Source organism: Manis javanica, chromosome 17, assembly GCF_040802235.1.
Source record: "Manis javanica isolate MJ-LG chromosome 17, MJ_LKY, whole genome shotgun sequence".
NCBI lineage: Eukaryota > Metazoa > Chordata > Mammalia > Pholidota > Manidae > Manis > Manis javanica.
Window position 1 is genome coordinate 2,415,188 of NC_133172.1, and position 24,611 is coordinate 2,439,798.

General features: G+C 57.6%; 1 protein-coding gene, 1 long non-coding RNA gene and 1 pseudogene across 6 annotated transcripts; 2 read left to right on the forward strand and 1 right to left on the reverse strand.

Annotated features, from left to right (window-relative positions):
- The first annotated feature begins 1,646 nt into the window (after positions 1–1,646).
- On the forward strand, positions 1,647–7,911 carry LOC140847022 (uncharacterized). Its single transcript, XR_012126606.1, has 3 exons — positions 1,647–2,471; positions 5,290–5,358; positions 7,775–7,911. It is a non-coding gene; the product is annotated as an uncharacterized lncRNA (long non-coding RNA).
- Positions 5,835–7,572, forward strand: LOC118973793 (vomeronasal type-1 receptor 1-like; annotated as a pseudogene).
- Positions 7,912–11,183: 3,272 nt separating the features above from the next.
- EPN1 (epsin 1) lies at positions 11,184–24,407 on the reverse strand. Of its 5 annotated transcripts, none has more exons than XM_037025687.2 (11): positions 24,162–24,407; positions 21,092–21,419; positions 16,968–17,217; positions 16,066–16,190; positions 15,636–15,710; positions 15,064–15,147; positions 13,870–14,173; positions 13,243–13,353; positions 13,047–13,130; positions 11,851–12,108; positions 11,184–11,761 (listed from the first exon to the last, which is right to left on the reverse strand). In XM_037025687.2, the coding sequence occupies exons 2-11, from the start codon at positions 21,317–21,319 to the stop codon at positions 11,553–11,555; spliced, it is 1,728 nt and encodes a 575-aa protein (XP_036881582.1). In that variant the 5' UTR covers positions 21,320–21,419; positions 24,162–24,407; the 3' UTR covers positions 11,184–11,552. The 5 variants fall into 5 exon arrangements, with proteins under 5 accessions (XP_036881582.1, XP_036881580.1, XP_036881581.1 ...); XM_037025685.2 differs by having other exon boundaries at positions 13,047–13,133; positions 24,162–24,406; XM_037025686.2 differs by lacking the exon at positions 24,162–24,407 and adding an exon at positions 21,543–21,708 and having other exon boundaries at positions 13,047–13,133.
- Between the last annotated feature and the right edge of the window lie 204 nt (positions 24,408–24,611).

The following is a 24,611-nucleotide window of genomic DNA, read 5'->3' on the forward strand; positions in this document are numbered from 1 at the left end:
GCTCCATTTTTTCACACTAGATGACAGCTCCGTTTCTGAAAGTGGACCACAGGTGGCCACCCATCCAAAACCTACACACACCTCAATGTCTTCTGCTGCCACAGCCCCAAATCTCTACCCACAACTTTCTTATTGGGAATAGGAAATCAACAGTACCTGAAATAATGCACAAGGTGGAATACAGGATAAACCACACAGAACAGGGCATGAGAAAAATCAGACTCCCATTTTCATTAACTGATAACCTTACGGCAAGGATGGTTCAACATATGCAAATCAATCACTGGCTACGTCACGTTAATAGAAATTACTTCTACATCTTGGTTTCCTCATTGTTTGGTATGGTGTGCTTGACTAAGTTTAATCCTAAAATTCTTTTTGGTTTTAAAATGCTATCAGTCTAACACAGTTAGTTTGCTGATCACACTGTAAGAACTGCTGGAGACTTTGAAGAAAGGAATGGTAAAGACAGAAGGCACTGCTGATGCCTCTCTGCTCTGGATGCACAGACTCATTTTGTGGTACCCACAATATTGTTAAGCTTTCACTTGTTGGCAATATTAATTTCCAATCTGCTTTCCTAGCTTCGAAAAACTGGATCCATGCTCCCACACAGAAGAAAGACAAGCTCGAGCAGGACTTGGCCAAGGGCGGTCAGAGAATGACATCCAGCTCTCTCCCCAGTTGTGGTTTTTATGCTTACAAAGGGCTGAAAAAAATCTCAAGAAAAGTAATGTTTCACGATGTGTGAACGTTCTATGAAACTTGAAATTTAATACTCAGTGTCACTGGCACATGGTTAATATGTCATCGAGTAGGTGTGGCTCTGTTTTCTTGCTACAACACAGTTGACAAGTCACTTCAGAGATGAAGACTGATAGCCCCAGAAGCCTCATTCACTCTCTAGTCTTCTACAGAAAACACTTTTCCAAACCCTGGGCCACAGAGTTGACCACCTCTTCCCTTTAAATATGGCAATCCTATCCTGTCTGCTGCAAGTTCCTACTCAACTGTTATTCATCCATCCGTTATACCTGCCCTGCCTGTCCATTGTGCGACTTAAAGAAAGTCAAGTCACTACTGAATTTACTACTGTCACTGTTTTTATGTATTTCTCTTGACTTTTCTATGCATAGTTTTGATCAAACCAGAAGATCAGGATTTGTATATCTTTTAGTTATTTTAATACAGTAACATAGATTTATAATACCTTATGAAACTATTCACACTTCAATTTTTCTGAGCAATGAACTGTTGCTCAGAAAAGACTTAATAGACTTTTACCCTATTTGCTAACATTTACATCAACAACATATAACATTCACTAATGTTGCGATATGTATTTCTTATCAAATTCTTCTCTATGCTGCACTTTCACCTCCGTGACTGATTTATATCATGATTGAGACTTTGTGCCCCTGTATCGCCTCTGCCTGTGTTGACCCCACCCTGACCCTCCCCCTTGGTAACCAGCAGTCCCATCTCAGCATCTATGACTCAGCTGCTGTTCTGTTCATTTAGTTTTGTTTTCTTTTCAGAGAAAACACATGTACGTGAAACCAAACTTGGAGGCGGACCTGCCCGTCATGGAGAGAACACTACTCTGAGGACCCAATTCTGATCCAGTGAGTGTGATATGAGGCGCTTGTACACACGTGAGTAAAGGTATTTGAAACCAGCCATGTCCGTGTCCCGAGGGCTGAATTGTTGCTAAGTATTTGGTGGGACAGTCTCTGCACATTCACCACAAAACACACCCCTCCCGTTCTAATTCAGAATGACAATAAAAGAGGGGCCACACCCATAACAAGAAAAGCATTCTCAGGATAGTGTGTTCTCTCCTTCTGAAATGGTTAAGCGCAGTTCCCAGGACATTTCACAGGACAGGACCCCCTGCCCCCTGGTGGGATTGGGGCGCAGAGCGGTGAGGGGAGCAGGAGGGGGACCACGGCCACTGCGCCCGGGGGGGAATCTCAGTCTCAAACTGTTAAGGAGCGAGGGCCGAGGACCCCAACCTCCTGGGACGACCAGCCCCCAGATCATATGCTGATGATCAGTGAGCTCGCCCTGTGGATCGCGTCTGGGACGGGGACAGACTCGGAGGGGAAGCCCAGGACACAGTGAGGGGGGCCCCTGTGCACTGCGTGTCTGCCACCCGGTTACCGCTTCCACCCTGACCGGATGCCCCCACGGGAACGGGAAACTTTCTCTCTGCTCAGCGGCTCACGGAGACTTTCCAGTAATTGCCAGCACTTGTCACTAATCGCCCGCCAGGCTGGAGGGTGACGGCACTGGGGTGGGATTCGCTGCTCGCTGGAGACGCCCTGAGCCTCCGAGCAGACGGTGTCTCCAGGACTAGCCAGGACGTGGTAAGGCGCCCCCGTGGGGACGTCAGGTCCGGGAGCCCTGCCCTATAAGTACGGCCCCTCCTGAGTGACGTCCCTGCAGAAGCTCAGGAGCAGAGCCTGCAGGTAGGTGCCTCCCCGCGGTCAGGGAGCCAGCAGGGAGGGGTCTCCCCAGGAAGGACACAGAGCCTGGCCGGGGGTCCCATGATAGCACAGGGACCCCTACCAGGTGCTCTGCTGCCCTTCTGGCCTGAATGGGCAGGAGATGGTGGGCACACATTTGCCTGTTTGGAATCCCATTTGGGGGATGCAGCATCTCAGGGATTTCTGCCCAGGTGTCCGTGTGGTTGTGTGTGTGTTGCGTTGTGTGTAAGTGCAGCTCACATTTGTATCCATGCAGCTGAACGTATGAATGGCCCCCGTGCGTCCCAAACCTGAGATGCCAGTCGGGGGAGGGAAGAGTTAGAGGCAGGGGGGGTCGGGTGGATTTTGAATATGGTGTGAATGTTGGGAATAAGCCACGCACAGGGCTTTAATTTAATGAGAAATGGGAGTTAGACCCACAAGCTCTGTGATGACTGATTTCAGTGCATTTGGAAATATGGTAAATGTGCCCTGGGCCAAGCACATCTGTCTGAATGTCTGTCTCCCCAAGACGCATATGTTGCAGTCGCAACCCCAGAGACGACAGGAGGCTAGTGGGGCAAACGGTGCTCCCAGGACAGACACATGCCCTTTGGTTTGTTTTAGCGGAAGCACAGCTGTGTCCTCAGGGAAGTGGCAGAGGTAGGGCTTCAGAGTCCCCCGTTATCTCTGGAACGGTTCACACTCACTCGCCCAAGGACACGGGGAGTGATCTGCACACGCTGATCCCCAGGCCTGAGGGTGGAGACGGCCCCTGGGCAGCAAGCCCTGGGTGTGGGGTCCTGGGGTGGCACAGGCCACCTTCCGTGGGAGCCCCTGGCTCTGGCTGTGCTGGGGCCTGCGTGACTGTGGGGCGGCGCTCAGGGTCTGTGCGGGGCAGGTGTGTCTGTCTGCCTTCTGCCTGGATGGCTGGTGTGAGGCCCTGTTTGTGCATGATGTGTGCCCATAGTATGTGCCACCTCTGGGTGACCACATCCCTCCCCCAGGGACCCACAGCCCAGAGGAAGGTGGCAGGGCCACATGGAGAAGGGCATGAAGCGCCTACCTTCTCGAGGAGTCAGGGGCATGTTGGGGGGCCCTGGGGTGTACAGAATTGGGACTGAGAGTCAGCTCTGCTCTCACAGGGAAGCCGTCCATCCACTCCAGAGATTATGAAACTGCTCAGGCCACTGCAGCACAGAGAGTGAGAAATGACAATTCCTAGGAGTCTGTCCAGCAGGGGCTGATCGGGGAAGGCGGGGAGGCAGCGCTGGGGCCGTCAGGGCGGGTAAGGACGCTCAGCAAACAGGGAACCCAGGCTCACCCATTGTGGATGTTATTACTTTGAGCCAACATCTCACTAACATTAACAGCAGGAAATGAAACATTTCAACTCATTCTTCCCTATGAAAGCCCTCCTTTCTCTGTGTAGACCCGTCTCTGACCCACGGCATCTTCCTGCCTCCAAAGGGCTTCCTGCACCGTCCTGCGCGGCAGGCCCAGGGCACCAAACCCCATTTTCCTTTGAGCCTTGACTCCTCCTTCGCTTCTGATGGATAATGTCACAGGGCCCAGGGACCGTGTCGGTGGGATTTTTGTCTCAACACTAATACTTTACTCCACTCCCCTCTGCTTCATTGTTTCTGTGGAGCAATTTTATATAAATCTTTTCTTTGCTCCTCTGTAGGAAAGGTGTTTTCTCTTACACATTTTAAAGAATTGTTTTACTCTACAATGTCCTACACTTCCCGATATTATGTCTGGGGCGGGGGCCATGTTTTGTTTTGTTTTGGTTTCGGTTTCCTTTGCATTTCTCCTCCTTGGTGTTTGCCAGGGTTCCTCAGCTGGGCTTCGGTGCTGACATTACTGGAGGGTTTTAATAAATAAAAACTATGGTTCTATGTATTTCTGCTGTACCTTCGCTTTTCTCCCCTCTGATCCCATTATGAATGTCACCCCTTTGGTTGTCGCCCCACAGTGCAGGGACATTGTGATGTGTTTCCTCCCGTCTCCCTTGTTTGCTTTTCAATCTGGGGGTCTCCACTGACCCACCGTCATATTCAGAATTTTCTTCAGAAGAGCCTAGCCTATCACAAGCCCATCGTAGGGACTCTTCTGTCACACCACTATGTGCCTCTGGCACTTCTTCCTGGCTCTGAGAAATTCCGTTTTTCTGCTGTGACTGTCAGCCCTTCCTGTGCGCTGTCTGCCTTACCAGAGCCCTGAGCATATTAATTACAGTTGCTTTAAACCTTGGTCTAATGATTCTAACATCACTCCCCATGGGTCCGGTGGTTCCTCCATCTCACGCTGTTGTGCCTTTAGTATGCTTTTGTTTTTCCCAATGGGGAGGTATGATGCAGACGAGTGGGAGGAGTGGCGAGAGGGGAAGCGCCTGCTCTCCTAAGATGAGGCCTGTGAACGCACTGATGCCTGTCAGCCTTGCTGTCCCCTGCGTTGTAGGACGGGCTGGGTGGAGGGGTCTGGACTTGAGTATTCCCCGTCCTCAGATCGGGTGGGCTCTGGGGACACGCCAGCAGGTTAGGCCTCAGGTAGCTATTTTCTTGAGGGCAGGCCTTGTTATGAAGAGCAGAGAGCCTGGTATACTTCAAAATGCTTTTTCCCTGTATGTGCCAGATGCATGTTGAGTTGTCACTCTGGTATTTACTGGAGAACCTGGTCCATTCACGGAGTTACACTCACAGGGCAATGGCTGTCCCATTCATTGGTCTGCATGGAGTTTCGAACTCTCAGACCTTACACACTGAACCTGCAGCTCTTCCTGCACATGGAGTGTGTTCCCTACTCTCTGTCCTTGCAGGTTTCTGCTCACAGGTCTGCTCCAGGAAGCCTTCCTGCATGTTCATCTTGCCTCTCTCCAGTCTCTGAGGTACTGACGTCCCGTGTCCTTCCTCTCTCGTGGCTCTGAGTGTACTCGGTCTAGTCAGTTACCTCGTTGTTAGGACCAAGTGGTGACATGCAAGCTTCTTAAGGGAAGAATGAGAAACCAGAATCTAACACTGAGCTTTTGAGTATTTTATGATCCACTTGAAGTAGTATGCCTTCGAATGTTTATTAAAATTAATCTTGAAATGTTAACAATACTTTTGGACTTGCCATATCATGTTTTTAGATAAGACATTTGTATAATAGGCAGGGTGACCATGAATTCTCAGGGGCATAGCACGTGCCTTTGCCCCTTGGTGCACAACTATGAGCAGAACAGGTCATGTACTACCACTACATTGAACAATGCAGGGCCAGCTGCATTGCTGAACAAAAGACATGGCTCCTCATTTCACGGACTGTGCATTCTGGAGTCAGAAAATAGTAGGACTGAATACAAAATAAGGGTTTAAGAAATAACTGGTGTCAGGTGTACGTTCTCCAGGTACAGCTGTTTGGGAGGAGTTAGAAGAGTCTCCTTTGCAGAAGGGAGAGGATCCTTTCCAATGCTCATTATGTAAGAAGGCTGCTGACGTTACCACCAGCACAGCCACCTTTGTCTTCAGGCTTTTTCAGAAACATGTCCTAAGAACCACAGGGGAAGTGGCTCTGAAAACCACCTTTCTGTTACAGATTGGAGTTGGGACGCTGGCCAATGTCACCCTCTTCTTCCATAATGTCTCCCCCATGTTACGTGGCCACAAGCAGAGACCCACACACGTGGTTCTCACCCACATGGCCTTGGCCAATCTCTTGGCTCTTCTCTCCTCTGGGATTCCCCACACAATGGCGGCTTTTCTTTTGAGCAACCCCTTCAGTCTTGGGTGTAAAGTTGTATATTATACACACAGAGTAGCTCGCAGCTCCACCCTGTGCTGCATGTGTGTCCTGAGCACCTACCAGTTCTTCACACTCATCCCTGGGACAGTGGAGCAGATGATGCTCAGGATAGTCCCCAAGGTCCCTGGTCCTTCCTGCTGTGTCTGTTGGGTGTTTGCTGATTAATATTCCCGAAAGTCACTGGTGCACAGAACACAGGAAATGTTACTGACACACAGGGCAGGTGGTTCTGCTCATCCTCGAGTCCCAGGGTTTTTATGATCATCCTGTGGTCCTGTCTGGATGCCGTGTTTATTGGCCTCATGGTCTGGGGCAGCGGCTCCATGGTGGGTCTGCTCCACAGACATCACCAGAGGGTGCAGCATATTCACACCCCCAATGGCCCCCACAGGTGCTCCGCAGAGACCAGAGCTGCCCACACCATCCTGATGCTGGTGGTCACCTTCATCGTCTTCTACATGATGAATTCCACTTTTGCTTTTTATATCACTGTTTTCCTAGACACCCAACTATGGTTAATGAAGTGCTGACACTTTGGCTTTACTTTTTCCTCAGTTAGCCCCTTTTTGCTGATCCTTAGGGATCACAGAACTCCTAGGTTCTGCTCTTCATTTGCTGAAATAAGTTGAAACGGTAAACAGAAGTCAGCTTCTATACAATCCATGATACTGTATTTAGTAATCATTTGTTAACCATTTTTTATCACCTTTTTTCTATGAATGTGCATATCATGTTTATTTTAGCCATTTATAAATGTCCAAGCCAATGGCATTAACCACATTCACAATGTAACATCACTACTGCCCATCCAAGTTTTCATTATCCCCAAAACTCAGTACCCTTCCAGAGAAACGCCTCTCCCCCACTGCCTGCAGCTCCAAGTAGCCTCTACCCTGCACTTCCTAATTTTGTCCGTTCCGACTACTGCGCTCAAGCGGAGCCACACAGTATTTGTCCATGTGCCTTATCCATTCAGTTCCATACACGTGACATTTTATCTCCATTCACCTGAGGGCGCACACTTGGGTGGCCCCCACCTTTTGACCGCTGTGAATAACACCGATGTGAACACCGGCGTACAAGCAGAGTCCCTGCTTTCAATTCTTCTAGTTTTGTCCCTGAGAGTGAATCTGCTACGTCATATGGTGGTTCTATGTGGGACCTGTCGAGAGACGGCCAAAGCGCTTCCCACGGCTACTGCGTCATTTCACTCTCCAGCCAGCAATGGACAAAGGCTCGTTTCTCCACATCCTGACACTTATTTCCCATTTTTTTTATTATGTCCATACTAGCAAGAGTAAAGTGGTATCTCACTGTGGTTTTGACTTGTGTCTTCCCCAGGACTAGTGTGTTGAGCATATTTTAATATACTTATCGACAACTGGTATATTTTTGGAGAAACACCTATTCAAGTCTTGGCCTGTTTTTGCAGTGGGGTGTTTTTGTTACCTTGAGTACTTTATATACTGGATATGGGTCCCTTACAAGACAAATATTTTCTCTATACTGTGGCTTGTCAGGATGTTGTGCAGCGGAGGACAGTTCTTTAGAGCCTGGTGACTCTCCAGGATGTGAGGACAACTGAGCCACCCAGGCAGAGGGCATCTGAATGGAGATCCAACTGCATCCACCATGCTGCCACTTTTAACACTTCGTGTTGTTCACTCTCTCAAATAACCATATTTACTGTAAAACCTTCTGAGTTAATGTTTAAGTAGATTTAGTTGTTTGGATGGAGTGACAAGCTTTTGTCAACTGGAACATTCCAAAGGCAACACAGAAGCCATTCAGCAACATGAGCTCTGCCGCCATCATCCACCCCTTTGAATGCATGGGGTCACCGGCTGCAGGTGCTCCCCGCGCGCTGCGTCACAGCTCCTCCCTTAGCAGTGACTCCACATCACCTCCGGCCGCCACCACCACTCTGGAGAAGGAAACGTGAGGGGGAAAGAGATCGAACTAAACCTGCTCCGGGCGAATGCTGGCTCAAAGGCAAGATTGTTCCTGAAGGGTATGTGCACACTCATGACACTACTGTCTACACTTTTTTATGTAGAAAACACCATTAAATTTTGTATTTTAAAGACTGTTATATACTCTTGGAAATTATAACTGTTCAAGCTGATATAAAATATGGATGACACATAAAGTTAAATAAGCCATAAAGGTAAAACGAAAACATGAAGACATACTCAAGAGATAACAAAGACAGGGAAAAAAAATCCCCCAGTGTAAAGCGTGTTGGAAACCCTGGGGCAGGGAGTGCTTGTCCCAGGCCTGGGGACACTGGGCTCTCAGATGAGGCGGGTGGTGGCCCGAGAGGCCCCACAGGGTACACAGAGGGGCAGGCAGCAAACTTTCCAGTCACATGGGAACATCCTAGGTTCAAGGGCCACGTGGTCCCTGTCACACTCACCCAGTGCTGCCTTCCTGGGTGCAAGCAGCCAGACAATGGGAAAACCAGTGGGGCTGGGTTCCAATAAAACTTTATTTACAAACACAAGCAGGCAGCCCTCAGAACAGGGATTGTTGACCCAAGCTGGGGACTTAGGTGCTGGTTTGGGGGGTTCCCTTCAGCGTGGTACAGGGCATATACGCCCACTGACAGCACAGCAGGGGTGTGGGTGCATGGTGGCCAGGAAGGACTCCACTAGGAGACCAGTCAGGGGGACAGGATCTTTATGGAGAGGTGGGGTCTGCAGGAGGAAGCATTTGAGGGTAATCGGGAGGAAGTGGGGCTGGCTGGCAGGGGCTGTGTCTGAGTTTTGTGAAAGGTGAGTGGGTGGACGAGTATGATGGGCATGACCTGGTAGGTCCAGCAGAGCCTGCACCCAAGGGGGCCTGTCTAGCACTACGGACTCCAAGCTCCACCTGCCTCGGTCTCTGGTGCCACCTGCCGTTCCTGGGTGCACACACCCTCCCGCCCAGCCCAGCTGCCTCGTAGACAACCTGGTTGAGTGGTTGAGTGCTTGTCCCCTCTGCCCTCTGAAATGATGCCCTGTTCAGCGGCACCCACACAACCCTCTGCAGCACCAAGGGTGCAGGCAGCTCAGCCCAGAGCCCAGCATCTGGCCGGGGCAAGAGACAAAGAAGCCTGTAGTGTAAGGGACCCCACGGGGCAGGGTGGCTGGCCGCACTCACCCCCATTCAGCTATGGTCAGGTGCCTACACAACCAGTGTGCAGGCCTAGGGGGCCTTACCCAGCAGCTCCTACTGAGAAGCGGTGGCTAGAACGCCCCCGAGAGACCCTGAGGAGGTACACGCCTACGGGCCTGTGGCGGACGTGCGCTGTGAGGAGCAGAAAGGGAAACACTCGGGCAGCGATGAGCCTAACTTGCAAGCCCGCTGCCGTCAGACAGGTCTTGCTGTGGTCTGTCTCCTCCAGGAGGAAGAGTCGAGACAATCGAGGACCAGCTGCAAACCTTCCCAGTAGAGTGAACCGAGGCATCCATCACGTTACTGCCTCCGCTTCTTTCGAAGCAACGGAAGCCTCCAAGGTGTGGAGTCACGAAGCCCAGGCTTATCAAGGTTGTTGTTCCAGGGCCCGGGTAAACGGGGGGTTGAGGGCCGCTGCCTCCCTGCAGCACAGCCCCCAGGGCTCCGGGAAGCCCGAGATTGGGGCAGTGCTGCCCCGGGCACCCAGGGCTGGCACCCATCCAGGCAATGGCCCCACACCCTCCCTGGCCATCTCCGCGCTCCCCCAGTCCAGCCCGGGAAGAAGCAGCCGCGTGGAGCCACCAGCCTCCTCAGCGAGCCCAAAAGCCTCTCCTGGCACCTGATCCTGAACCAGCCACCCACATGGCCCCGGCGCCTCTGGGCCCTGCACAACTGAGTGGTGGCCTGCTCATCCAGTCCCAGCCCTCCAAGCGCCCTCAGGTGGCTGGGAGCCCACCCTGACCCACCCACCGCATGGCAGGACAGGAAGCAGCCGCCACCTCTGGCCACACACACTCCTCTGGATCCACCACCTGTCAGGGGCCCATCTCCCTGTCTGTTTCTGAGGCTCACAGCCAGCCCACCTCACGTTGGCCAGCTCCCCAGGGAGGCTCGGTCACCCTGATCACCAGGGGAGCTCCAGCAGGGGGACTGCTGGGGATGGAGGCAGAGGCTGCCAGGGGGGCCGGCTTGGGTGCTCTCTCTGAGCCCAGGACCTGGAGTGTACACGTCCCCTCGCCCTGGGGCCAGGGCATCTCCTGGGCAAGAGTGAAGGCTGGATGATCTTAGGGTTCCCCAGCCCTGGCACAGCTTTCCCCAGAGCTTCAGAAGCAGAGTTGTAAAAGGAGTTACAGACAATGTGAACCCTAGTCAGGACCTGGCCCGGTGCATTGGAATGGGGGCCCACACAGAGGTGTCCATACCCCCAAGGCCCCTGGACCGTAGGGCCTGGGACAAGCCAACATCCACCTATTGGGCATGACAGCGGCACCCACCTTGGTGGTGGTCTGCAGATTCCCTGGGGTCCAGCAGACAAAGATGGCAGGAGCGCCTGCGGGCCCCTCAGCTCCACCAGCAGTGACTGCCCCAGGTTTCCAAGGAGCACTGAGCAGCCGCGGTCAGAGGCACCAGGGGCGCTAATAAGCATGCGCCCCCTCAGCAATCGCGCTCGCCACTGTCCTCAGACACATCACTGAGCCCTGGTGGCTCCCTGAACTCAGCGTGGCTACCACTGACCACAAGCACCTGAGGCTCCGGCCCCAGGAATCTCAGTAGCTCTCCAGGGACCCTGAACCAGCTGTAACTCCATCAGGGCTTAGGACCCCTCCACCCCAAAACATCCCACCCCCACAGAAGCTGAGGGGCAGGCAGGGTGGACCAAGGCTCCTGAGAGAGGCGCAACTCCCAGAGGCCCCCAGGAAGTGAATGGGTGCAGAGCCCTGGACCCAGGGTCAGGGGTCCCACGAATCATGAATGGGAACTTGGGGGGCCACACCCATGAGAATCGCCATTTATTCCCAAAGTTGCCAAAATCATCACCGAGGGCTCACCAAGGGGTGTGGGGTGAGGAGGCTCAAACCTGACGGAGGCCAGCCGGGGGGATGGCAGGGGAACCCCAGCTGTCCCTCCCCTAATGCCACAGGAAAGGGGTCCTCCTCTGGCGCCACCCCTCCCCACCCCCATGTCTAGGTTCTCTCTGGGGAGGTGGGGCAAGGGGTGTGGGAAGAGGGTGTAGTGTGAGCGTGCCCCAGGGGCGGGGCGCGGGGTGGGGGGGCAGGGCCCCTGCTTCACATGCACTCACAACACTGGTCTCCCAGGGAGCGGAAATGGGGACCCGGGTGGGCCAAGCCCCCATGCCATGGATTATAGGAGGAAAGGATTAGTGCTGGGGGCCGGGGGCCCTGGGGGCATCATAGGAGGCAGGCCAGGACCCCCGCCAAGGGGAGAGATGTACGCAGGTGGTGCTCCAGGGACGGGGGGCACAGGGCTCAGCCGGAGCTGGTTCAGGGTGAGCGTCGCAGGGGGCGTGGGCTGGAAGGGGTTGGTGAGGGAGGGGCCAGTGGCTGGGGCTCCTGCAGGAGAGGAGACGCACACAGAATCAGGGGCTGCCCAGTGGGTCGCAGGCAAGACCCTATCCCAGCTGCCGGGGGCCTGCACTCACCACTCGGCAGGAAGGGGTTGGAGGCCTTGGCTCCTGGCGGTGTGGGGCCCGGCCGGCTCACCAGCGAGTCTAGGTCGACAAGGGCTGCATTGGGCCCTAGGAATGACTCCGGAGTCTTCCGTGTGGGTGGCGTAGGGGCTGGGGTGGCCACAGGCGGGGGGCTCCCCACAGCCTCAGCCAGAGAGCCCCCAACCCCACTCATGTCGAATGCCCCTGGACTGCGGGCGGGCACCTCTCCGGCGAGCAGCTCCAGGTCCCCTGCAAGGAGCCAGCGAGGGCTCAGGGAGGCAGGTCTGAGCCCAGGGACAGCTGTCCAGGGACTGCCTGGTGGCCTGAGCTGTGCTGCTCAGAGGACCCACCCAGGCCGACCCCACAAGCCACCACAGCCCAGCCAGGGCCTCACAGTGGTGAACAGGCACCAACAGACCTGGCTACTTCTTTAACAGGCATAAGAATCCTACCTAGTGTCAACAAACATGCACACTGGCACAGGCTAAGGCCTAGGGAGTGCCAACCTCTGGATGGAAACCTGGGCAATCCCAGGCACAGGGCCATAGCCGGGGCCCTCCTGGTGCAGCTCTGACCGTCCCTGCACCCTGCTTCCCTCAAAGACAAAAGCCCTAGGAAGCAACCACACGCCTCCCACTGAGGCTCCTGTGAAAGCCCCCAGAGCCCCCGAGACAGGGTGTCCACACCATGACAGGAATCCACACCAAGGGACATGCTCCAGACACGGGAACCCACTGGGGGATGCCGGGCAGCTAACCGCTCCACAAGAAGGGAACGCGAGGCCTAGGACGCCCAGGGCCACCGTGGAGAGGGCGCTGGGCCGAGACACAGAGGGCAGCTGAGGACCCAGGCACCACGCCCCGAGGGACAGAGGGCGCAGCGGCCTGGCCCTCAGACACGCAGACAGAAGCACAGGAGGCTGCACCACACCCACGCCTCCAGGAAGAGAGAAAGCAAAGAGCTCGCGGTTTGGGGAAGCCCCATACTTCTCAGTATTACTTCACAAATCTTCTCCAAAATTATTTCAGAATAAATTTTTAAAGATGTGCAATGGACTATACCTCAACAAATCTGTCAAAAAGCCAGAGATGGGCACTGGGCCCACGCCAGGAGCGGCAGCCCCACCCTCGGGCAGCCCGTCCCTGCAGGGCATCTGAAGAGCCTGGCGGGGCGGCCGGGAGGCTTACCAGTGCTGCTTCCCGAGGCCGGCAGTGCTGTGCGCAGTCGGTCGAAGTCAGAAAATTCGTCGGGCTCCGTGTCAAAGCCCCCGACTGCTGTGGGGATCAGGACGTCCGCTCAGCTCCCTAGGGGACCAACCTCCAGCCCCCACCCCTCCAGGCAGAGGAGACTCTCCTGGCCAGCCTGCCCCCATTCCCCCAGTACCTGTAGTGCCATTGCTGCTGGGCTGGGCAGGTGAGGCCCCCCAGGGGTCTGAGAAAGCTGGGGCTGGGGCCCAGGGGTCAGAGGCTGGCGTTCTACCGACTGTGGCCCCACCTGGGAGAGGCCGTGAGAGGCATGTGAGAGGCCGGCAGGGTCTGTGTCCTCTGAATCTGTGACAGCTCACAAACAAAAGCCACCCCCCCAGAACCCCACCTGCAGGCCCACCTGCCCAACACCCCAGCCCTGCCCTCTGCCCTGAGGACAAGCACCAGGATGGGCAGCCATAGGCACTCAATGCACCAGGCCTCTGCCCATGCACCCCCGTCCTGGCAAAGGCCTCCACAGCCCTGAGGACTCTGGGAAAGCCCCCCAACCAGGGTGAGGGGCCACGTGCACACTGCCCACTATGCTGAAGCCCCCATGGCTCCCTGGCCCCTGCCCAGCTGCCTGCCCAACTCCACCCCTAGGCCCCCAGTGCCCTGCCTGCTGCCCCTCAAGCCTCCTTCATCAGCACCGCCCCCTAAGGCACGGGCCCCCACAGCTGCCTGCCATCACCTGGCTGGGTCTGTCCCCACCCCGGGGCGTGCCCAGGAAGTCGGTGGGAGCTGGGGCAGGGCAGCCAGCACTCACCATCTGAGTTCCCCCACGGGTCAGGCATGGGACCCTCTCCAGCTGCAGGGGCCTGGGTCCCACCCCACGGGTCAACTGGGGGCCCCGCAGGGGCAGCAGGCCGCCAGGGATCCCCTGAGGCCGGTGTAGGCGCTGGACCACCCCAGGGATCAGCAGCCGGAGGGACAGGAGGGGCCCCCCAAGGGTCCGAGGCAGGGGCAGCTGCAGGGATGGCAGCAGTCACGGGCACTGGGCCCCCCCAGGGGTCTGATGCCGGCGGCGGAGCCGGGGCTGTGAAGACGTCTGCGAGATCCATGAGGGAGGACTGCAGGGAAACAGGAAGCACGTGAGGGCCGGCGGGGCAGGGGGCCGTGGGACGGCCAAGCCACAGCGGGGCACCCAGTCCTTGGGACGGGAAGCGGGACAGGCAGCCCCATACTGCGTCCCCGCTGTAGTCCCGCTGTCTGCCCCCGCTGGCCCTGGCCCATGAGCCCTGCCCACCTCCTCCCCCATCTGCTCCCCAACCACCATGACGTGCTATTCCTCTGCCCTCCCAGGCCACCACCCTGTGATCGCAGGTCACCCTCTATGTCACTGCCCACACCTCCCCGTGCCCTGCGGGTGGGCCCAGCTGAGAGAGACCCTGTCTCTCTGGTTGTTGAAAAACCCCCATCCCCTCCCTAGGACAGTATGAAAACAGGGGTGGGGGCAGCAGTGGGTGCAGCCCTGGGCATTTTTCTCCGGGGCCCTGCTGAGCCAAGTGGGCTCCCCAGGGCCCTTGGGCCCAGGCTGGCCAACCAAGAGCCCAACTCCAGCTGACCAGCAGCCAAGCTGTTGGCTACCCCCCCATCAGGAGGGTCTCCGTCCCACCCCTGGAACCTGGGCCAGGCCCATGACCACACATCCCCGTCTGCAAGGTCACCCCTCCACAAAGATGCTCAGGACCCCCCCCCATCAACCAGTGCGAGGCCACAGGAAGAGGCCATGGGAGTGACCCCAACTGTGACACACATGGCGGTGTCTCCTGCTGTTCCCTTCACCCGTCCTGGCCCCACCCTGGCAGCCACACCCAGTGCCCATGGTGCCCCAAGCCCACCCCGAGCATCTTCCTGCCTCCTGCAGCTCGTGAGCAGACACGCCAGTCCTGAGCAGGACAGGCAAGGAAGGACCAGAGCTGATGGGGAGGGGGCAGCAGGCGCAGGGCATCCCCCTCACCTCCTCCTGGCCACCAGTCTCCCGTCTGCTCTCCTCGATGGCCATCTGCAGCCTCAGGTCGTCCCCTCGGCGGATCCGCTCTTCCTGCGGGGCCGGAGCAGGTGGGGGGCGGGGGGTGAGTGAGTCCGTCTGCCCACCTGACTAGACAACACCCGAGAACCCACTCCAGCCCTGAGACAGAGGTGACTAGAACGTAAAATGGGATGTGGACAATGTGTGGGATGGGGGAACACGGTGGGGGCGGGGGCAGGCAGGGCGGGAAGAGCATGCGGGTAGGGCACAGGACACAGAGCCCCTGTGCAGGGACAGGCCAGGCTGACGCTGCTCTCACAGGCTCGGGCAGCCAGGACTTCGGGGTGTATTCTGCACTGGGCGGGGGCAGAGGGAAGAGCCTGCCGCACGAGACCTGCCTCACGTCCGCGTCTGCACAGGCCCCACAGCTAGGACACCTCGAGTGGGGAGTGTGTCCGCTACACGGGCCAGCGCAGGTGAGAGCCTTGGGAGGGTGTGAGGAGGCGGGGCCTGCGGAGGGTCTGAGGGGAGCCCTGGGAGGGTGGGGGGGCTGCTCTGACCTTATCGTGCTCCTCACGGCTCAAACTAAGGGCCAGCTGGAGCTGGACGTCATCCTCGGGGCCGCAGGACGGGGGCTGGGGGAGAGAGAGTGTGACGGGGTGGGACAGGAGAGGGAGGCGGGGGAGAGAGGGAGAGAGGGACACACAGACACAGCAGAGACAGACAGCCAGGGCGGGACCGACCCAGAATCATAGCATGTCGGTCACCCAAACTGCTGAGAGACAAGCATGGGGGGGGGAAGAAACGGGCCTCCTGAGGACAGGACAGAGCGAGGAGGCCGGTGGGAGGGTGGGCGGGGCAGCGCAGAGACAGAGGGGACAGAGGGGACAGAGGGGACAGAGGCGCAGCGGGGGTGCCGAGGGGCGGCATGGAGATGGCGCGGCGAGCGGAGGCTGGAGCGGGCCGCGGCGCCCACACAGGCCGAGCTACCTGGTCGGCCTCCTCCTTGCTCATGGCCAGGGCCAGCTGGAGCTGCAACTCCTCCTCGCCGCTGCTCTGCGGCCACGCCTGCTCCGCCTCCGGTGGGGGCCCGGAGCCCACAGCTGCAGAGGAGGCTGTGGGGAGAGCCGGGTGAGCACAGCCGGGGGGCAAGGGGGGAAGCCCGCAGAGGGCTCCCGCTTCCAGGCGGGCCTCTGGAATCCCTGCGTGCCCTCAGGCCTGACCGTCCCACCCCCCAAGAACCCCATGGGACCCAGACGCCAGGTTTCTCAAGGGGGTCAGGGAAGCACAGACTGCTGGCCGGGGGCCCAGTGGGCTGACAGGCCCAGACTCCTGACCCCTCCAGGCCTCAAAGTCCTTCCTCGCTGGTCTTCAGGCCCAACCCTGGGGGCAGAGGCCGGGGAGTGGGGTAGATGCTCCCCAGGGACCAGCTGGGGGCTGGTGGAAGGATGGGCACCTGCAGCCCAGACCCCTGGGCATGGCTGGGAGTAGGGGGCGGCAACCCGCCAGTGTCAAACAAGGAAAGGATGGAGACATGGAAGGAAGAGGCCTGGCCATCGCCAAGGACAGATGGGCGGGGCAGAGCTCAGCTGAGCTGGGGTGTGGCAGGATTGACAACAGCCCCCACAGTCCTGACCTCCGACCCTGGGGACCAGGGGGAGGGGAGGGAGGGCTGGGCACTGCAAAGAAGGCTCAAGGGAAGGGAAGGGCGCAAGTAAGCCGGCGGACCAGAACCGGGGACCAGAACCCAGGCCGAGGCCAAGGCATGGGAGAGGAGGGCGTCGGGGAAGGCCTGAATCCACAGCCTTGGGCCTGCGGCCAGGGAGGAGTGGGTACAGGAGGCCCCCTGGAGAGGGCAGAAGGCCCAGCCCCTGGGCGCCCAGGGGCCTCACCAGTGGCGGTCTGCGCAAGCTTCTCCTTGGTCTTGAGTGCATGAGCGCGCTCCTCCCGCAGCCGGTCCTCATCGCGCAGCAGGGCCACCAGCTGCTTGGCCTTCTCGCGCACATTCACACCCTGGTCCTTGCCGTCACGGTCCACGTACTGGAAGTCCTTCAGCGTCTGCACCGCGTACATGTTCTCCTTGCACTGCTGCGAGACGCGCTCCGAGCCAGTCTTGATGAGGTACTCCATCAGCGTCATGGCCTGTGGGCGGGAGTGTACTGGCCACTCCCACAGCCTCCGGGAGCAGGGCCCCGGCGCCAAGCCAGGCCATCAGCAGTGTATAAACAGGCCTGGCCCACCCACACGTGGGGTGCCACATGGCCAGAAAGCATGAGGCACTGACACAGTTACCGCTGGGGTGAACCCTGAAAACATGCTGAGTGGAAGACACCAGACACCAGAGCAGATGGGCGGCCATGTTCACTAGAAACATCTGGGCCAGGCAAATCCCAAGGGAAAGCAGACTCGCGGTGGCCTGTGGCTGTGGGAGCAGGGAGTGGGGTGCCTCCTAAAGGATGAGGGTTTCTTTCTGGCGGTGACGAAAATGTTCTGGAACTGACAGCAGTGAGGGCTGCACACCACTGGAGGTGCCTCGTGCCACCAGGCCACCACAAGCATGGACGGCGCAGCATGTGGCTCCCGCACGTCTCGGTAAAAGACAGGGAAGGGGAAACGCCACGCAGTGCAGCTCCCGCTCCACTACTCTGCAGTGGAATCTAACACAGTGCGGACAAAAGCCCCACGCCCCGAGCCCCCAGGAGCACGCCAGCACATGTGTCAGCCGGTCTGTAAGTGTGAGACGTGTCATGGTTGAAGTGTAAAACTTCATGCTAACACAGGTGGCTCTGAAGACGGTGTGGTGGTGGCAGCTCTCCCACCTACTCTGGGAGGAAGGGACCGTGCCCTCGAGGCCTGTCCGGGCCAGAGCTCTCTGGGGGAGGACACAGCGTACTGGGAGTAGTGGGGACAAGTGGACAGGGAGAAGGGAACACGCTTTGGTATCTTCTGCATCTTACGGCGTGAGAACAAACTCTCTCTCCAACAAGTTAAACTCAATGGGAAAAAACAACCCACCCCATGAAGGCCTTATGGTCTGAGCCCAAACTCCAAGCTGGTCTGGGGAGCAGGGTGAGGGCTCATGGCCCCTTACAGACTCTGCAGGAGGCCATGGCGCCATCCACAGGCAAGGGCACAGCTTGGGCTATGCAGCCAATTCCAGGGCTTTCAAGGGGCCCCCGAGAGCCACCCAGGCCCAGAGTAGAGTTAAAAACCAGAGCGAGTGGCACCACTGTGGCGAAGCTGTCTGAACGGCGGTGCACTTTGCCTGGGAATGCACCGTGGGTCATTAACAGCCCCAATCTTCCAGGGAGCCAGGCCTAGGTCAGGCACAGCGTCCTCTAAGTGTGTTAACAGTGTTTACATCGATAACCCAAGATTAGTCTTTAACTGGCCCTTGAGAGGCATTTACACAGCAGAGCTGAGAGGCAAAGTTAACACCTGTGCGTGGCAGGCAGGCTCCAGGACTCTTCCTGAGTTTGAACCAGAAAGAGCACACCCCCCTCCCTACGTGACAGAGCTCCCCAAGCAGAGGCTGTCCCGAGAGTCGCCCTGCGTGGGGCCGACCAGCACAAGCACATACCACACCTCCGTCCAGTGTGGGCCTTGAGCCAAACAAACCACAAGCACTTTCACTCTCAGAGCTCTGGGACTTTGGAACAGTAGTTACAAAGGTTGTGAACCCGGAAATAACCCAAACACCCCTCCAGGGTGAAATGCACATACTGAACCCGTGCTGTGCTCACACGACGGACCTGGCACACCCACACCGACATGAGTGAACACACCGGGGCTACATGCCTCAGCCTCCCAGCACAGCCTGGGCAAAGAAAGCAGACACCTGAGACGCTGTGCCACACGGGCACACGTAAACACGTTTCAGAACCTCCTGGGCACACAGTGCTGCTGCCTCCAGGGAGGGCATCCTGGGCCAACCTCCTGCAGGGGGACATCCCCGCCTCCAAGTGGGGGTTGCCCAGGAGCGCACACTCGCAAGAGCTGATCAGGCTGTTGGCTCATGACACGTGCCTAACAGAAAATGAAAAAGTCTTTTAAAAGTGGGTGTCAGGACTTCCCACAGTCCGTGTTAATTTTCAAAACAGTTTGGCCAAGGATGTCCTGGGACATCAGAACACAAGCCTGTTTAAAACACAGGTCAGCCAACTTTTCCTGTCAAGCACCAGGTAATAACTATTTCAGCTTTTCAGGCCACGGGGTCCGCGTCCTGACCACTCAGCGCTGACCCAAGGCTACAAAGGGCGTGGCTGCATGCCGGCCAGACATTCCATACAGATGCAGACACTAGGCAAGTTCAGCCTGTGGGCCACAGCTCACTCGCACCTGGTTTAAAAACTAAGCGCTGAGGCCCTGCCCTCCTCAGAGAGGACAAGTAGCACAGCCAAGTCAAGATGGGGGGCTCCAGGCCCCCCAGTCCCCCAGCACCCTAGGCAGCCCTGGATCTCCTGCACCTCAGTTTCCCCATCCAGACAACGGAGACAAGGCAAGTGCCTCTGCAGATCTTGGCAACAGCAGCGTTTCCCCCGCAGCCAGTCAGGAGCCTGGCACAGGCCCCTCGGACTCACCCCCTCGGTGAGGACGGCCAGCGCCTGACCCCACAGCCCATGGAGTTGATGCCCCAACCCCAGCTTGTCAGCATGGCCATGAAAGTGAGCCACAGCCAGCCAGCCACATGTCCCTGCTCCAACCACAAGCAGCGCAACCTCTCTGGGCCTCAGCCTCCTCCCCCGGAGAGGAGGGAACCACCCACCTCCGCAGGGCAGAGGCCCCACGGGCACGGGCACCAGTGTGAGTTCACGAGACCAGGGCCATTGCCACTCTCACCCACACCGCACGGAGCAGGCCCTTGGCCCCAGTTCACTGAAGGAACACTATGAGCCTCACTCACCAACACCAGCCGAGCAGTCAGCCTCCCAGGGAGGCAGGTCCATGGGCTGGCCCAAGGCCACACCACCAGGAGTGGCCCTGGCCACCTGCTCCAGCCCACCCCTTGTGCGGGGACACCAAGCCCCAAAGCTGCAGTCAACAGGACCCTCTCACTGGGCGCCACCTCAGCGCACCCCTCCGCCCAAAGCATTCGCTGCCTGCTCCTGCCTCAGGACAGTGATGTGCATGCCACTGGGGACGAGCCCACAGACCACTGCTGGAGAGGGCACAACAAAATGACACGTACACACATTCTCCCACCTACAAATCCCAGTTCTAGAAAAAGACAAACGAACACAGATATTTGCAGCAGTCTCATTTGAAAAAGCTCAACACTGTAAACTACTAGAAACCCCATCCCCAGGTGGGTGGTCACGTCAACTGTGATCACCCCACCCGTGGACCAGCAATGCAATTGTAGTGAACCAAGTGACAAACCTCTCATGTCCTATGGGAAGCACTCTCTAGTAAAATATGGCCTCACTGTGCTTTTTAAAATCGGGTTGTACCTTACATACAGGTAAGTTCACTCCTGACTTACTGGTCCGCGTTCTGACAATGGCCCAGCCACCACTGTTGAAGATATGGAACAGTTCTGTGCCCCCAAGTCCTGTGCCACCCATTTGCCTGGAGGCACAACCACAGATACCCCTCCAGAGGAAGACACAACAACATCTGGGGACACAGCTTCCTCCAGGAGGGAAGCAGGCTGTGGCACACAGGCAGACACTGCACCACTCAGGCTTCCAGAGAGGACGAACCTTGTGAATGTGACATTTCTCCAAAGACAAGTTTAAATCACAAGCCTCAAAATCCTTTAAATACTGTCTTCTGCCTTCATTAAAACAGAGAAGAGTCCAGCTCCTCCTGAAATCTGAGAGGTGCAACTGACCGAGGTGCCTTTCCCACCCAGGTGGCCCCTCTGTCCCGTGCTCCCTGCTCACCCACACGGGGCTGCTCAGAGCCCAGTGGCAGGCCTGGGCACTGACCACAGCCCCTCTCCCACCTGGCAGCCGGCTCCCACCCCAACCACATGGGGCTGTGTGGAGCCCCACCTGCGGGCCTGGGCACTGACCTTATACACATGCCGCCAGTTCTTGCCATGGTCATTGAGCCGCTTCCAGATCATGCTCATGATCTCCGAGAAAGCCACAACATTGTAGGTGAGGTCAGCGATCTCCGACATGAGGGAGCTGGATGGGCCCCAGGGGTCGTTGCTTGTGGCTTCGCGGACCTTGATCTCAGCCTCTGAGTAGTTGTGGACAATGTTCTTCATCTGGCGCCTCAGCGACGAGGTCGACATGGTGGCCAGAGGCGGCACAGGGGCTGGGCCCACCCCAGGTGTGGAGAGACGGGGCAAACCGAGGAAGAGGGCCACAGCAGGGGCTGGTGGGTCACCGCATCTGGGGAGGAGAGGGCCTCTGGAAACACTAGCAGGACCTGGGGTTGTTCAGCCTGAACCCTCCACCCCCATGGGGCTCCCCACGTCCCTCACGGCTGAGGACGAGGCCCTCCCCGTGGCCTACCGGGTTCTCTGGCCCTTGTTAACCTCTGCCTTAATCAGCCAGTCCAGGTTTCAGTTCCTCAATCGCGCCCAGTGCCTCCCTGCTGAGGGCCCTGCTCGGTGAAGCACACTACAGCCCAGAGGGGCACAGCCCTTTCCAGCCAAGCCAAGGACGCCTGCAGCTCAGTTTCCCCCTTGCAGCACGGGGTTTCGCTGGTGACCCACGAGCTCTAGGAAGCCGGTGAGCGGGAAGTATGCTGTAAACAGGGGTGGAGTCCGAGACGGTCACCCCAAGCATCCCCCGCACCCCGGGGCTCTGGAGGAAGCCTCCCAGATCTTAAGCACCCAGGCAGGCACCACAGCTGCTGGCCCTCATCTGCAGACTCAGTCACCCTCGTGACTTAGTCTGACCCTTTGGTTGAGGCCGGCCTGAGAGCCCCAAATAGGCAGACCTGCACTTGTGGGGATGTGGCTGCCCCCATCAGAGGCGCTGGCCCTTTACTTACTGAAAAGCCATTCAGTACACAGACCCGGAAGGAAGGGAAGGAGGGGGGCAGGAAAGACCTCTGGAGCAGGGGTGGAGGCAGGCAGAATCCACAAGAGAGGTGGACACACAGGGAAGGGGCCGATGGAGGGAGAACAGTGATGGGGAGATGAGGTGCCCCAGGGCGGGGGAGCCAGAGGCTGAGGGCAGGACAGATAAAGAACAGCACAGCCTGCAGGCCAGGTCCCAGCTGCCTGCCGGACGCTCAGTGGGCACAAGACCCCATTATTTCACTCAAGACTGTGGCATCCTAGCTGGAGATGGGGGTTCACAGAGACTGTGACTCAGCCAAGGTCACATGCAGACATGGCAGTGCAGACTCAACCCCAAGCCCACCTGGACTCCAAAATTTACACTGCAGAGAGGGGGGCAACACAAAGGAGGCAGAAGGGTGGGAATCAGGCAGAACATGCCAATCATGGCAAGCAGACTCAGCCTGGCCCTGTGCTGGCCACTCCTGTATGGGCTTCATACACAGCAACTCAGTTCATTCTCACAACTCCAGGATTCACAGCCACATCACAGGGGAGGAAACTGAGGCACAGAGAGGTGGACTCCCCTGCCCTGGGACACAGGCCTCACCCACAGAGGAGCCTGGTGCCAGACTGGGCTATGATCACCACAGTCCACAGCCTGCCCAACAAGCCACAGACACAGATCTGCTGGGCCCTCCAGCTACCTAAATCCTGGGAGAGGCATCTGGCCCCTGCCTTGAACACAGGCTGGAGAGCCAGGCACTGGAGACTGATGTAGATAATTTAAAAGAGTCGGCCAGGGTGCCAAGACAGGCCCAGCCAGACACACAAAGGTGATGAGCTGACATGACAAATACAGAAAAGGAGACAGAGAGAATAAGGAGTGAGTCAAGGAAAAACTGGCACAGAGAAATAGGGGCAAAAGAGCTACCGAGAGACATGTGAGACAAACACAACAATGTGGAAAGGCAGTGAGGCAGGTCAGAGAGAAAAGACAAAGGCCCTGAAACAAAAAGAGGCAGTCACCAGTGGCTGAGAAATAACACAAAAATGGGATACCGTGGGAAGAACAGGAAATGGGGGTCCAAACCCTGGCCATCAGCTACCAACAGAGCAACCTCCTTGAGATTGTTTGATCAGCCTTTGAAACGAAGGAAAGAACTCCTACCTGGCAGGCTTGTCAATTAAATAAGATGGGTACATAAAGTGCTTGGCACCATGCCCCACAGACAGCAGCTCAGTAACACTGGCTGCTATTATTACTGGAGAAAAAAAGAACGTTCCCAGAAGTGCGGTATTGGAAGCTGCACTAAATTCCGTATGCTTGTATTAACGTGCGTTAGAAAAAAACTTCAACTTAACACACCAAAGCTTTCACAGACACTGCTTAAAATGGGACTGGTTTTCAAAATAAGCTGATTCAAAGTGAAATGTTAGATTAAACAGAAGACACACAATACAGTAAATCTCTCCAAGAGGTCCTCGAAAGACCAACATCAAACACTGCGTGTGTGGAACAATTTTTAACAATGGCAACCAGTGCTGCCAACAGTTAATTACAAACTTACTACGTGCCAACAGCATTAGGCACCTTAGAAGCATAACCTCCAGGAACAGAGAGGCCTTACCATGGAGGAACTATGAACATCCTGACTTTAAAGCCTGGGAAACCGAGGTTTGGAAATGGGAGAAGTCACCTGACCGAAGATCGCAGGTTGCGGGCAGTGAGCCTCGGATTCCAGAGACCCAAGCCCCTGGAAGAGGGGGCGGATCCTAGACCCGCGCGGAGGACCCTCGGGCTTGGAGGCTGGGTAGAAGGACAAAAACGAAATGGGAAGGCGGGGAGAAGAGGCAGAGATCCGAGAGGTCGGGGGAACTGAAGACGTGGAATGCCGGGGACACGAACACGAATACTGACTGTCAGACCCCGAGGCGCGTCAGAGGCAGAGGGAGGCCCGGGGCAGGCCGGCGGAGGGGCGCGTTGACAGACCAGACGCACACGGGCACCCGAGAGACGCGGGCCCGGCCGCCCCGGCGCATACACACGACGACCGCGGGGACCACCAGGGGCCGACACGGGACAGACGCCCATTCCGTTCGCCGCGCCCCGGCCCGCGCTCACCTCGGCCCCTCACGCCGGGCTCCAGGGGGTCATGGCGGGCTGCCCCCTGCCCGCGCTCGGCCTCGGTGTCGCGGGCGCGCTCCGGGCCCCGCGGGCGGCGGACGCGGAGGCACGGTCGGACGCACGCGCGGACGCACGGAGACCCGCACGCCGACGGCCCCGCCGCCCCGGCGCCCGGGAGGGGCGCAGAGAGCCGGGCGGGGGAAGGGAGCCGCCGAGCGGACGGGAAGCTACCGAAGCGGCGACGGACCGGAAACGGATGTGGCCGCCCGCCCCGCCCTCCGCGCCGCACCCGCCCGCGCTACGTCACTTCCTGTCAGCGGCCCGTCCTGGCCCTTCGTCTCCTTCCTTCTGTCGCGCCAGTCGCCGAAAGGTAGACCCGCACGCTCGACTGCACGATAGGACAAGAACCGCGTCATCTCCAACCCCAGCCGTGCCAGCCCCATGCCC